Source organism: Sciurus carolinensis, chromosome 7 (assembly GCF_902686445.1).
Source record: "Sciurus carolinensis chromosome 7, mSciCar1.2, whole genome shotgun sequence".
Taxonomy (NCBI): domain Eukaryota; kingdom Metazoa; phylum Chordata; class Mammalia; order Rodentia; family Sciuridae; genus Sciurus; species Sciurus carolinensis.
The window spans coordinates 72,356,954-72,371,071 of record NC_062219.1 but is presented as its reverse complement, the minus strand read 5'-3'; the positions used below and the strand labels follow the sequence as shown (position 1 = coordinate 72,371,071).

At 42.7% G+C, this 14,118-nt stretch overlaps 1 protein-coding gene across 4 annotated transcripts in view; it reads right to left on the bottom strand.

Moving 5' to 3' along the window:
• Nucleotides 1-486: 486 nt before the first annotated feature.
• The window catches only part of Bach2 (BTB domain and CNC homolog 2), a 330,747-nt gene continuing 317,115 nt past the window's right edge, over nucleotides 487-14,118 (bottom strand). For all 4 annotated transcript variants that reach the window (XM_047557940.1, XM_047557939.1, XM_047557941.1 and 1 more), the window contains 2 exons: nucleotides 9,257-9,463; nucleotides 487-4,738 (listed from right to left, as the gene is read on the bottom strand). In XM_047557940.1, the coding sequence (XP_047413896.1) occupies nucleotides 4,253-4,738; nucleotides 9,257-9,463 (693 nt within the window). In that variant the 3' untranslated portion in view covers nucleotides 487-4,252. The remainder of the gene's footprint in view (nucleotides 4,739-9,256; nucleotides 9,464-14,118) is intronic.

The window sequence follows — 14,118 nt, the reverse complement described above, 5'->3', positions numbered from 1 at the left end:
TGAACAGTTCTATTCTTTAAAGAAAATCTTGATCTCTAGTCTGTTTTCCGTGATTCAAGGACAAAACTTTTTTTTTTTTTAAACCCCTTTCCAGATCTGAGAGTCCTCCTGAACTGTAAGCAATAGTGGAGCAGTTTGAAGTCACTTATAAAACAGCTCCTAGTTTAAATGGGGCATGGTGTATAGAAACAAGGTTACTAAATTCAAGAAAACTTTGCAGGCTTTGACTCATTTTGAGAGGAAAATGCTGCTCCATTGGATGCAGAGCAGCTTCCTGGGGCAGGACTTTGAGGTTTCTTTAAAGGCTTATGATTTTCAAATCCATGTTTGTTGTTGCTGCTTCTCCTTCTCTCTTCTTTAATGGCAAACATAAATATTATAAGAGAATATGTAGGTGTTAGCCAGTCCTCTCATGAAAGTCCTGTAGCTTGGTCCCCAAGCTCCTTTTTAAGGAGAAGTGGCAGTTGGCATACTAGTCACTAGCCATTTTTTTTTTTTTTTTTTTTTTTTACTTCCTTGGAAAAGCTATACAAGGATTAAATCCAAAATTATAGTGCATCTTAAAAAGCAGCATACTTTTAGAAAGACAGTCAATAAATTACTTGTACAATATACAAAATAACATTTTCTACTGCAGCATCACCTCTGACGCCTGAGTCATTGTTATGGGAACTTTGAAGAGAAGTAGCAGGATGGCCTAGTAACTTTGCCAGTTTTTTCTTTTCTTTTTGAAAGTTTTAAAAACTGTTTTGTTCCAGAATCAGTATGTAATGAAGTTTGATTTTATTCAAGGCACCCCCAGATAACGCAGAGAAACAAAGACATACAGCAAAGCACTCACCTGCCCAAAGCCTGACCAACCTGAATGAATGGAGGTTATCTGGAGACACAAGTAGAAAAAAGGTGGATCCGCAGGGAGGACTAGATCGAGGTGGGATGTTAATTAGTCTTGGGGTCACCTGCATTGGCCCTGCCACCACAACCCATTCCCACCCTGGCCATTTGGAGACTCAACCAGGCTGTCACAGTAATCCTCCTAAAGAGCCCACTACTGGAGTGTTCTTTATCTTTGTAAGAAAGAAGCCTTAAAGAACATAACTAAATGTTATCTTATTGTGCAAACACTTATTCCTTGCTTTTCATTTGCTTTTCCTTCTTATAAAAGACATGAGGGATCCCAGGGAAAGAAGACAGTCTGGGTTTTTAAATTCCACATGAGGCAATTTGGATTCTGGTCCCCAACAAGTCCTCCCTTTGAATCAAGACAGAAATATTTCTGACAAAAAATGGTTCAGAATAGAAAAAGACACAGACATATCACATGAACAATTACACAAAGTCAGTCTCTGTTTGTGGGGGGGGCTAATGAATGAAATAACTTGTTAAAAATACTTAAGAAATACAATAACTGTTTTTGGAACAGTTTTTTTTTTTTTTTTTTTTTTTTTAAACCAGTTCCCATGGCAGAGGTTGGGTGGGGGAAGAGGAAGAAAAGCAAGGCAGAGGTTGATGGGAGGGAGATGAAGGCTGAGTTAGGATGGAGAGAAATAGAGGCCCGACCCCTCCTCTCCTGGAAATGGCTGCCACACAGGTCTGGGTTACTGAATGACAGAAACCTGGGGAAAGAGATGGAATGTGGTCAAGACTACCAGTTGCACATGAGTTGTTACCAGGGTAAATCAAGCAAAGAAGCTGGTCTGCACCTGGTTATGATATGAGCAGAAGACATTCCTTTTATAAAAGAAGAGGAGAGGTCACTTAAAAAGGCAATGGGAAAGTTAAAAAAACAAAATACTGTCTGCTGACTCTTGCACCATAACACACACCTGTGAAGTATCACATGATTCACATTGAGTTAAAATTCTAGCTGTCACCAGTTTTCCATAAAGGCAAACCTCCCGGTGAAGCACAGAGCTGTTCTATGAGGCCAAGAAATTCCAACAACTGTAACATAAAACAGTAGCTCCACCATGGAGCTCTATCAAAATCTGTCTCTGACAAGCGCGCGCACACACACACACACACACACACACACACACACACACACGGAGAAACAAAAACCCAGAGGCAGGTTTCAAAGTGTAACTATTTTAAAAGAAAAGCCTTTTTAAAAAAAATCCTACTGCATGAACCAACAAATTTCTGGCATTCATACATATTTAAACATTTAGTGCTAATATTTGTACAGAAAAAAGTTAATAATACTAAAACATATGTTACTATGATTCCACTTTTCGCCTACTAATCATATACTAATTTCTCCTTTTACATGCAGCTTTAATATTGTCCAAACAATGGCACAAATAAAGAAACAAAGTCAACCATCTATTCCCACTGCCCACCACCCCATTCCCACATCAAACTGTTCTGGACTCTCTTTTACAGCCAGGCTGAAGTGGCCTTCAGGCTGCTCAGTGAGAGGAGATGGGACCACTGGAAGGAGGGAGCTGATTCCTCTTCCTTGGGGCACACCTTCCTGTAAACATGGCCAGGGGCCAGGACGCCCCCAGAACCAAGGGAAGCTGCTCTCTCTGGGTTGCAAGCCAACCAGTTTTGCAGCAAGAGAAGAAAATGATCATCAGGTGAGGGTAGGGAGTATGTGTGTGTGTTTGGGAAGAGGGGCAGGGAGGGCTCCTGGTGATGCCTCCTCCAAAGCCTCTGAATGAAGCTGTCTTCAGACAAGAGACCGGCAGAAAAGCCTCAGAGTACAACTTAGGATTAGGAGAAGGAAAGGAGAAGAAATGTGTTAGTCCGCATCAGGGATGGATCTCAGGCTTGAGTCTGCCCTGCTCTCTCCTACTTTCAGTGAGCTGCATTAACCTGGGAGCTGCCCCTTAACAGGACCCTCAGGCTGCAACTCAAATCCCCTCAGGGGAGATGTCCTGGGAGGTTGATCCCAGGCAGGAAAGTGGGTGGTTGGTCCTTCAAAGGAGAAGGTCCTACTGCATAACACTTCCAAGGGCAAGCTGATGAAGTGCTGAAATGGATGGGCCTACTCCCTGGGAAAGAAAACAGTTCTAGCTTGATTTCTAGGAGCCTTTGCCTGCTGAGTTCTGGTGCGAAATCATAGATTCCTGCTGCTTTGATGCAATTTTGAGTGAGATGTCCAAACTCTCTCCCCACTTAGGAATCTGAACATCCTGCATCAACTCTGAACTCTTTATCTGCAGTTAAACTTTACTTAGGGAAAGGTGGGGACGAGGTGAAATATAAAAATATTCAAGCAGATTATTGTCTACACATCCTAGGATGAATTCATTATTTGGCAAGATTGTTTTTCCTACATAATTATCACCTGAGTGCTTTTTTAAATTAGCTAAAATGTTTTACTTTTTTAAAACTAAAAGCAAAGAATATACAGTATACTTGAGTTATACTGAAGTTACAACTTCATTTAAGAAAATAGGTTTGACCCAAAACTCAGTGCAAGTGGCAAAGTTGACCATTACTGTACAGTATCTGCAAGGAAAAACAAAACAAAATGAAAACAAAACAAAGAACAAACCCACAATGCTCACATGACACTGCCTGGCAGTGCCCCAACTAAACCAAACAAACAAAATAAGGGTCTGAAATAAAACCTTGAAAAGCTTCCAACATTGAATCTTGTCCATAAATAAGCACAAATTGAAATTGAACTGTGAAGCAAGAAAAGTGACCATGTTAACAGTTACCAAACTGGTTTTAAGCATCAGAGACAAAAGAAGAGGAATGTTGGAACCTGTTTATAAATGAGATATGAAGTTTCCAGTTTTGAGAAAATTGAGGCATGCAGGACTTTTGCATATGGATATATATATATATATACTTTATATATATTATATATAATATGTACAGTCTAGCTATAAAACTTTGATGTGTATAGAAGCTGTCTTCAATGAAAAAAATTGAACATTCAGAAGAAATTCCTGAGATAGGGTTTGTGACATGGGCCACTGAGAAAAAAAATCCGTGGTTGGGTCCTAGAGGTGTTGTAGTCTATCCCTGTGAAGACTGAAATTAACCCACAGACAGACAGTGTCGCACTGTTGTCTTTCCTTGCCTGAGCAAGGGGTAGCACCATTGTGAAGGTAACTCTATCGCTCCTGCTTGAAGAGAGGAGGGAATACTTCAGAACAGTATTGCTGCTAAGACCGCTGTAGTGTGCACCAAATTCATTCTCGGTTCTTCAAGACAACAGATGAACAGCGCCATAGGTTGACTGAAGAACACCTGGATGGGAGAGGTGTGAGGACTGCGAGGCAGATCCAAGTCACTGGGTGTAATCTTTTCTGGGCTGTTCATCAGTCGTACACTTGTCAGTCATTTCCTGGCAGAAGTCCACGGTCACCGACTGGCTCCTGGGTTCAAGAGGAGGTCCTCTCTCAGAGAAGGTTCCTGGGTCAGTACCTTCCATCCTTCTCCCAGAGGTACAATTCTCAGAGGCGTTGCTGGGGACCCAAGGGGGCCCGGGGGGAGCCGCACCTGGCTCCAAGCAGCAGGGCACACTTTCCCCCACCGCACACTGGGAGGCTGTGAGGTTCTGCTCAACACCCAAAGGAGTGGGGTTAATACTGGAGGCTCCAGGGAGATCCATGGGGATGAGGACAGGGCAATACCGGTGCAGGGCCTGGATCTGCTCGGGACTCTGGATGTCTCGGCAGACTTCCTGGGAGAGGCAGGAGAAGTTGTCCAACAGTTCCCCCATGCATGCTTTCAGTTGATTCCTCTCTGACAACAGTTTTTCTTTCTCACATACCTGGACAATAGAGGGAAAATAGAGGAATCTTGATCAATCCTAAATTGGAGGACACAAGACCTCATTTCAGGAGGTTTTCCAGCCTTTGTTTTTATACCCTACATTATAACACATGAACAATGAGGTCAGGGTCAGACACTTAAAAATTGCACGTGTCCAGGGACCCTGGAAACACACCTTGGCCACGTCTGAGTAGCTTGTCCAGAAGTGCTGCTGCCATTAACACCTTCTCTGTGGTGTCTCTTCATGCCTCTGAGCCCCAGGTAAGAGACCAGCAAAATCACCACCAACTAGGAAGTCAATGCCCTGTTTCGGAATTTGGGTTTGTACAAAATCAACTGGAAAACTCTTAGTCTCAAACCTTATTGGTGCAAATCTCCCCCTACTGTATTAGGTTGCCATTTTTGAGAGGCAAAAGTTGATCAATTCCAGCTATCTGACATTCTGAAAATGGCAAAGTTATGAAGACAGTTAAGTTTATCAGTGGTTACTAGAGTAAGGAATAGATGAGTAAGTGGAGTACAGAGGATTTTAGGTCAGTGACTCTAATCTATATGATATAATAGTGGTGAGTACTATGGTGTGTGTGTGCATATGTGTGTGTGTATATTCATATACACATGTCTATATATGTTTCTATATGTATAGTCCTTTATATATTCGTCAAAACGTATAGAATGTACAATACTGAGTATGCAAGTGTGAACCCCAATGGAAAGGAAGGACTTTGGGTGACAAAGATTATATACCAAATGTTCCATTCTGGTGAGTGTGTTGATAGTGGGGAGGCTGTGAGTATGTCAGATCACGGGGCACTTGGGAACTCTGATTATTCCATTCCATTTTTCTGTAAACCTAAAACTACTCGGAAGAAGTAGTCTATTTAAAAGAAAAAACAAAATCAACCATCAGCAATTTCATATGGTTCAGCCTAACACCAGCAGGCTCTTTGGGCCTTTGTATCATAGCAGACAGAACACAACAGTCCCCCTTTTGGGTGCCGGGGAAGCTGCAGTGAATCCTGAGTAGGGATTTTCCCTGGACACAGGATGGGAAGACAGATACATGAAGTCTCAGGCCTAACGTACTAGCCCATGATTCTGAGATGCTTTCCCCCTTAAACAAAATCCCACATACGTGCTTCTATTACTAAAATTTATCACCTCTTTGGAGAGATGAGTTTGGCACCAGAGAGGAGACTAATTAAGGTTTTACTGTTAGTGTTTGTGCGAGGTCCATGCATTGCACATGATGAACTGGATGAGGAAACTGGGCGCCTGAGGCAGTGTGAAGGGAGTCCCCGCCAGCCCTCTGCTGGTGTGGGTGGGAAGGGCCAGGAAGGATGGGAGGGAAATGAAGAGGAGGGAGAGAGGAGCAGACATTGCATGCACAAGGAGCAAGGCTCCGACGTGGGAGCTGCACGTGCCGTTACAAGAATGCAATCTGGCAGGCAGCGTGGGCATGTGTGTCGGAGAGAGATTTACATGGGGAAAGGGCACCTGCTAAAATATTTATAAATTTATCAAGAAAACATGTTTTAAAAATGAAAAATAAACAGATGTACAAGTGCAACTCGAGAGAAATACATTATGTGAGTTTGCAGAAGCAGAGTGGCGGGTGTGTGGGAGACGGTGTGGGTGTGGGAAGTGACTGTGGGGCCTGCTGGGGACTGTATAGGGTGAGAGGGGTGGGGATGGAAGCTGTCCTGCCATCTCTGCCACTGGGCCACCTGGGAAGAGCACCCTGGTTAGCTGGTAAGAAATAAAACAATGAGAGAGGTCTCTTGGGGAGAAAGTCTTAACATGCATGATGGGTCACCTGGCCCTCTCTCCTTTGGACCCAGAAGCCTGCAAAGGAAGAAGCAACAACTCCTGGCCACCGAGAGAGGAATCTCAGTCTCAGTTCTGCCACATCGGCATGGCCAAGGCACAGGACCACTTCTGGAAAATGGGCCACTTTCTTGGGGAAAGAAAATGAGGTGCCACTTGTGAGAGTTTTGGTTCAGCAGGAAAGGCGGTCTGAGTCATGTCTTGGTTAAATGCATAAGCTCTAAGTCACAGACACAGATCGATGAGCACACGGCAGTCTCGGCACTGGAACACAGCATAGTATTTAAGGGGTTGCCAAAAAGTGGTGGAGAACTAGGAGTTCTTGTTTTTTCAACTGAACAATACCAGCAAAGTGCTTTAGATACCTGCCTGCTATCTAGTTTCTTAGATTTTATTATTTGTTCACTATTACACAGTTGCAAGAGCAGAATGTTAATTGCTAAAATCAGGCTTTTCTCTCTCTGACCTGAAGAGAGGTGCAGGGCAAGAATTACTATAGAGATGTGAGCCTGCAGACTCAATGGTTGTCTTGGTGACCTCAGTCCACCAGGCCTTCAGAAGATCCACACTCACTAGCAGGAGTGAGTGCTTGCTTATGTGGTTTAAGTTATGTTTTGTTGTTGTTCAAATAATACGAGGGCTGGGCATGTAAGCTCAGTGGTAAAACTCCTGTCTAGCATACGTGAGGCCTGGGTTTGATTCCCAGCACTGCACAGAATAAAACAAAACAAAAGAACCCAAAACAAAGAAACAAAAAACCTTAAGGAAAAATTTGGAAAAAAGAAGAAACTCATAATCTCCTGACCTAAATTGCCACAATTTCCAGTAAGTTTTTGTGCAAGACAGTTCTTAAAAGCCAAACAATGGGCCAACACTGGAGATTCAAAGACTATTAAGACACTGTCCTGTCCTTGAGGAACCTAGAGTCTAGGATTGGAGACAGCAGGGACAGACACATGCACAAATAATCCAAGAATGAATGAAAAGCACTGAGTCAGGGGGCAGATCAGGGTTCCCAGGGCAGGGGCCCAGCCTAACTGGAGACTCAGCAAAGGCAGACTTCCTGAAGAAGTGACCTGATTCTTAAAGCAAAGGAGCCAGCTAGAGAAGGAAAAAGTAGAGGAATGTCCGTGGTAGAGGGGAGTCAGTAGGCATGAGGGCAGAAGTATAAAATGGCAGGAGATGTGGGGTAACTGTGGAGAGTTGGATATTCTTAGAGGTTGAATCCTAAGAAGGGAATGAAAGATGATGCCAGAGGGGCAGTTCCAGACTGACTCATGGAGGGCAAGGTATGTCTTTAAACATGTTTCTAATTTGACATATAATAATTGTACATATTCATGGTGTACAGTGTGATAATTCAACATATGAATACAAGGCACATGATCAAATCAGGCTAATTAATATTTCTCTTTCCTTAACCACTTGTAATTTCTTTTTGTTGGGAAGCTTTGAGCTCCTCTTTTCCAGTCCTTCATAAGATAAATAATAAATTGCTATGAACTATAGTGACCCTGCTGTGTTGTAGAACATTGGACTTTACTCCTTTAATTATATTTTGGTACCTGTTATCCAGCCTTCCACAGGACTGGCCTTGCTAAGGAGCTTGGGCTTTCCTTTGTAAGTGATGGGAGCTACTGAACGTGGGCAGATTTTCCCTGCTTCATGTCAAAACAGGAACAACAAACACCTGAAGTCCAAGGTTATATTAATAATAAATACGCAACACTTCTTGGGCTTTTCCCACACATCTCATCTTTACTCTTAGGCTTACCATGTGGCAAAGAATTTTCTGCAAATAGTCTAATTAAGAACCTAAACTTAGATCATGACCACATTATGTGGCCTCCCTCGTCTTCAGTTTGACACAGATCTGAGGCCAGAATTTGGATGGCAGAGAGGTAAAGCTGAATAGGTCAAGTTGGTTGTCTTTAAAGCCATGGTAGGAGCTGTATTTACTGTATTTGCTGTATTTACTTCCTATAGCTTGAGTATGCTCAAGGAGAAGGGTGGGGACACATAACTCTGAGTGTGGAGGAGCTTGGGAGATGGGAATTTTTTTTCCTGAGATAAAACATTCTCAGGCACAGGGAAGAGATGGCAGTCACGTTTAGAAGTGATTGCAAAATCGAGGACCCCGAGTCTGCAAAGGGTACTAGGAGATCATCTCACTAAGCAACTGCCTCTCCGTAAACAGATGTCCTATCTCTCACCTATACTTTTCTGTTGGGAGGCAGAGAAAGCAGGGGTAAAATAATGCCATTTGGAATCAGACATCTGGATTTGCATTGAAGGAAATTTACCTAATCTTTCTGCATCATAGTTTCCTCTATAAATGGGGATAAAATAGGACCTAAGTCATAGCGCAGATTAAATGTGATCATTCATAAAAAGTTTAGAAGATGCATGCAATAAATATCTGCTATTATTACATATCAAATAGAAAATAAAAAATATTCTATATGGAAGACTGAAGGATGTGACACATGATTACCTGATTACACACCTGCACATGAACACACAATGCAGATGTAAAGTTATTATTTTTGTTGAGAAATCTCCTAAAAAATAAATCCAAATGTCTCTAAAGGGTGCTCCTTTCCCTCTACTTCTCCAGTCTTCATTGCTATAATTTTACACCAGTCCTTGTTGTTTCGGGTGGCTGAACACAACTGATGGGTCAACTCACCAATTTGCGGATTTCACATTCTAAGTTCTGAATACAGTCCAGTTTCCTCTTGCGGCAGCGCTGAGCTGCAATGCGGTTCTTACTGCGCCGCCGGACATCGTGAATGAACTCTAACTGTTCTGAGGTTAGCTTGTGCATCTTAATCATCATCTGAAAATCGTTCCTTGGAAGATCTGTGATTTGATCTACAGGAAAAGGAAGTTTGACCTGAAACCAAGAAAAACAGAATAAGATTATAGCAGTTGGATTTTAATTTTGACAGGTAGTCCATCAGAAAATGGTCACACCTCTTTTGAAGGTCACCAAGTAATAGAACTACTGAAAGCAAGATGCAATTAATTCTTTCTTGTTTCAAATACAAGTAAGATGAATGAAATCTTTGGATAATCAAACAGAATATGAACACCTAAGTACAATGCAGGTCATTCCTAAAACTTTTTAGGCAAATTACATGAAAGTTGTGTCAATTTTTTCCATTGCTGTAGCACTTTTACAAGAGGGACTCCATAGGTAGTCAAAACCTTCAGCCACAAGACATATACATAATTCAATAAAATGGCAAGTAGCCCCTCTAGGGAAATACTATCTAATGACTTATGTAAAACACTTGAATAAAGGGTTTTAGTCCTTACTAGACATGAGGCCCCTGGCAAGTTATTTTACCTCTTGGAGCCTCAATTTCCTCATCTGGAAAATGGGGTATGCTTTTTAGTTGTCCTGTGTTATGCACTAACTGTGTAAGTGTTAGGTTCTTTGGCAGACTGTATTTTCCAAAAATGGCTATATAATCTCACATTTTCTTTTATAACATAATGTTGTCATTCCTCTATCAAGAGGTGTGATGCACATTCCTGTCATATCAACCGAATGGAGTGGATTTCCTGAGGCTAGGAAGGCATGCAGTTTCCTCTTAGGCCTCTTAGATTGCTCGTTCTGGAGGAAACCAGTTGCCATGACATAGGGACACTCAAGCAGCTCTGCAGAGAAGCCCACGTGGAGATGAGACAATACCTCCAGACAACAGCAAGCCTCACCTTGCCAGTCATGTGAATGGGCTACCAATAAATGAATTCTCTAGTCCCACTCAAACCTTCAGATGAACACCCACTTCAACCCATAAGAAATCCTGTCAGTACTGCTCAAATGGGCCACTCCTGAATTCCTGACTCCTAGAAACTCTGAGAGATATTACATGATCATTGTATAAACCATTAAGTTTGGGAATGACTTATTATACAGCAATAAATAATCAATGTTGGTATTTTATCAGCAAGAGTTCTACTTTCAAACTCTTGCAAGTCAAGGCAAATAAGCATTATCTAAAGAGAAGATGGTTTGAAATATTTTTTCTCTTTCTTTCCTCCCTTCCTCCCTCTTTCCCAGGGTGCTCTGCCACTGAGCCACATCCTTAATCCTTTTTATTGTATTTTGAGGTAGTCTGGCTAAATTGCCCAAGCTGGCCTAGAACTTGTGATGTTCCTGCCTCAGCCTCATGAGTCACTGGTATTACCAGCATGCACCACTGCAACTGGCTGGTTGAAATGTTTCTTAAGAGGAGAATAACAAACAATGAAAACAAGTAAACTAAGCCTCTAGTGCAGAAGGTGAGAAGTGAACCAAAGTTTTCTGTTTCCAGGGCCTTCTGAGCACCCATGAGGTGAAGAACACAGGCCTGCACGTTCAAGAAGTTTGTTACTACCCTTTCTAAGGCTCTTACTGACAAATTCAAGCACTTTTGGGTTCAATTTTGGTCCTGCTTCAGGAACTCCTGGTAAAGGAAGGCTACAAGGGTTTGTCCAGGAAACTGTTACCAGCTCAGAGGGCTGAGTTTTTGCATACATATGAGCCTGCTTCGGATGGGCCAGCAGATGGCACTGCAAACCTACACTTCATTCACAGGCTAGCCCAGCGCTATGTAACACAAACAGCAGCCACATAGGTGATTTTAAATTTTCCAGTAGCCACATTAAAAGAAGTAAAAATAAATAGGTGAAATTAATTTTAATAACATGCTATTTAACCTAACAGAGCAGGAATATTTCTAACATGTAATTATTATAGAAATTATTTAGAAACATTTAACATTTAAATTTTTTTTCGAAAACCCAAAGCATATATACATATACGTATATGCATATATATGTTACCATTCTAGCACATCACAGTTCAGACTGGCCACCTTTCAGGGGCTCTCTAGCCACATGAAGGGTGTGGTTACTGTGCTGGACAGCACAGCTCTAGAAGACTTGATATGAGTAGTTAGAAAAACACATAAGCCTGGGTTTAATGAATTGAATATTTACAGGGAAGGAATCAACCCCTCATTAATATTCCGATGCTGCTGTGTTAAGTCGGTGTCTTTCAAGGGACTGAGGATGAAGCTACTCTATCCTAATTTCAGGCCTTTTCTTTGGTTGCGTCAGATGCAGGCAGATGTGAGTCCTGATCCTGGCATCCATGGCTAGTTAATCCCTATGCACAAAAGCAAACACACTAAATGATCATTTGACTTTTCCGTAGCTGGGTGCAATTTCTTTGTCAGGTTATTTCCTAGCTCTGAGCCAGCTCAACGTGGCATTTGCTAAAGGTTCCCAATGGGTGCTCTGATTGGACTTCCACATGGTGAACCATGTCCCATGACACCTGTAAAATTTTGGCCCAAGAAAGCAAAATCGCAGCAGGGCACATTACACTACTCTCAGTTGAGCCCTGCTCTGACTGCTAAAGACAGGCAGCCAGGACAAACAGTTCCTTGTTATGGGCTCGGGAAAGGCCTTTGTCCATGGGGCTGTGTTTGCACAAGGCTTATAATGATATGAAAGAATGTTTGATTTCCCTTTTATACTCTCTGGATAACAAACAGACACACAAATCCTGGACGGTGCCTCTGTAACACAGAGGTCTGTCTGTTGGAGACACGGATGTTTCGACACAGCAGGGGTTGTGGCACTTTTGGGGTTCCTGGAGTTTCCCCCTTTGGTGACAACAAAGCGATTTTGCTTCTGTTCCATATTGTGTGTTCTTGTTTTCAGAAAGAAAATATACCTATAGTTCAGGCCACAGCATAAGTCAAAAGGGCTTCCAAAGCAAGAGCTTCTGTATTTAAAAATCATCTAGACAGTAAATATAAAACACAAGGGAGAAAGGACACAGGACTGGCAGGAAAAGGGAAAAATCAACAATGCTAGTTTCAAAGTCCTTGAAGCAAAAGGCCATATGACATTTCAGCAGGGCTGTTGCAACTCAGGCTTCTTTTTAAAAAGGGTCACAGGAAAAGAAAATAGTCAACTACAGACTTTCTTCCATGTGAGAAAAACAAAACAACAAAAGAAATCCCTGGCTCTTGTGTCTTTTTAGAGCTGTTAACCCTGCGGCAAGGAAGAACTTTCACTCACTAGCTGAGGTGTCCCCTGACTTGTTCCTGGAGGGCCACAGTGGGAGCCTGACCATCCCTTTATTGCTTGCAGAGGGGTAAGTCGAGCCAATAGGCATCTTCCCCCCAGATGAGGAGCAGCCATCAGCCCTTTGGTCCCCCGGAGAACATTCTACTCAGAGACTCGGGGGCTGAAAAGTCAGATAAGGAATGCGACTGGGCCTTGGAAAGCGGAAACACATGGAAGACTGGGGTTGTCCTCTTTAACATCCTACTGCCCCTCCACACACTGATTCTTCCAGGATTTCCCTTTTTCGCGGTGATTCGGTTTTCATTCATTGGACCCTCATGAAGAGTGCAGAACAGTCAACCTGACAAGAGGAAGAGTCCTGCCCACTATCACCAACACCTGTCTGAAAGGCCTCCCATTGTATTCAGCCAGCCACATGCGGCTCCAGGCAGGCAGGCTGCATCAAAGGGGCAGTGCATGTGGGCTTCATCAGTGCTGATTCTCTTCAGCCTTGAGTCTGCTGCTTTGGTTCTTAGTAGAGCTCAGAGACTCAGGAGCAGCCACTGAGTCAGCAAGTCAAGGGCCAAAGAGGGCACTACAGGCTGTTGTCACGGTTTGCACAATAAGCTACTGTTGATTTTACCCAGCCCCAGCAAAATGCTGACTCTTCGCTTCCCTCTGGAACACACAGGAGGAAAAAGGATTAGAGATTGGTATTGGTTTTTAGTATGGTATTTGCCTTGCCTCCCCTAAGCAATGTCCAGAGGAGGGTTAAATCTTCCAGGGGCTCCAGCTCTTTAGCAGTCAGTGAAATGGATGGTTTTTGTAGCATGCCCAGGGACCTCTGGCCTAAGGAGCTGCAAAAGGGTGGGAGGAAGCTGTGATATCTGGCTGGTGCATGAAGCCTAAATGTGCCTCCCCCATGCTGTTGGCATGGCCAGATGGAGTGCCTGAACAGGGCAGGCTGCTGCCAGAACCCCAATACCAGTTTTCAAAGTCTTTCCTTTTCACCAAACAGAACAGCTTGCCAACAACTACCTGAATTCTTTAGCCTAACTCATTATCCCCTTCCTCCTCATTAAAAAATCTTTAAAAATTAATTATAAGTAGTTATAACTTCTTACAGAAAATTCAAATATGAGACAAAAAAAGAGGAAAAAATTCCCATCCCCAAATAACAACTCTCTTGGCTCATGGATTTCCCCATGATATTTGTTTAACATTTTTTTTTCCCCATACTGGGGATTTAACCCAGGGGTTCTCTACACTGGGCTACATCCTTAGCCCTTTTTATTTTGAAATAGGATCTCACTAAGTTGCTGAGGCTGCGATCTTTCTGCTCAGCTTCCCAAGTAGCCTGGATTTCAGGTGTGCACCCCTGTGCCCAGCTGCTTTGCACATTTTTTTATGGAGTTGCAATTAGTGGTACCCTATCCATCTCATCTCGCCATGCCTCTGAACACACATTTCACTTGCCTG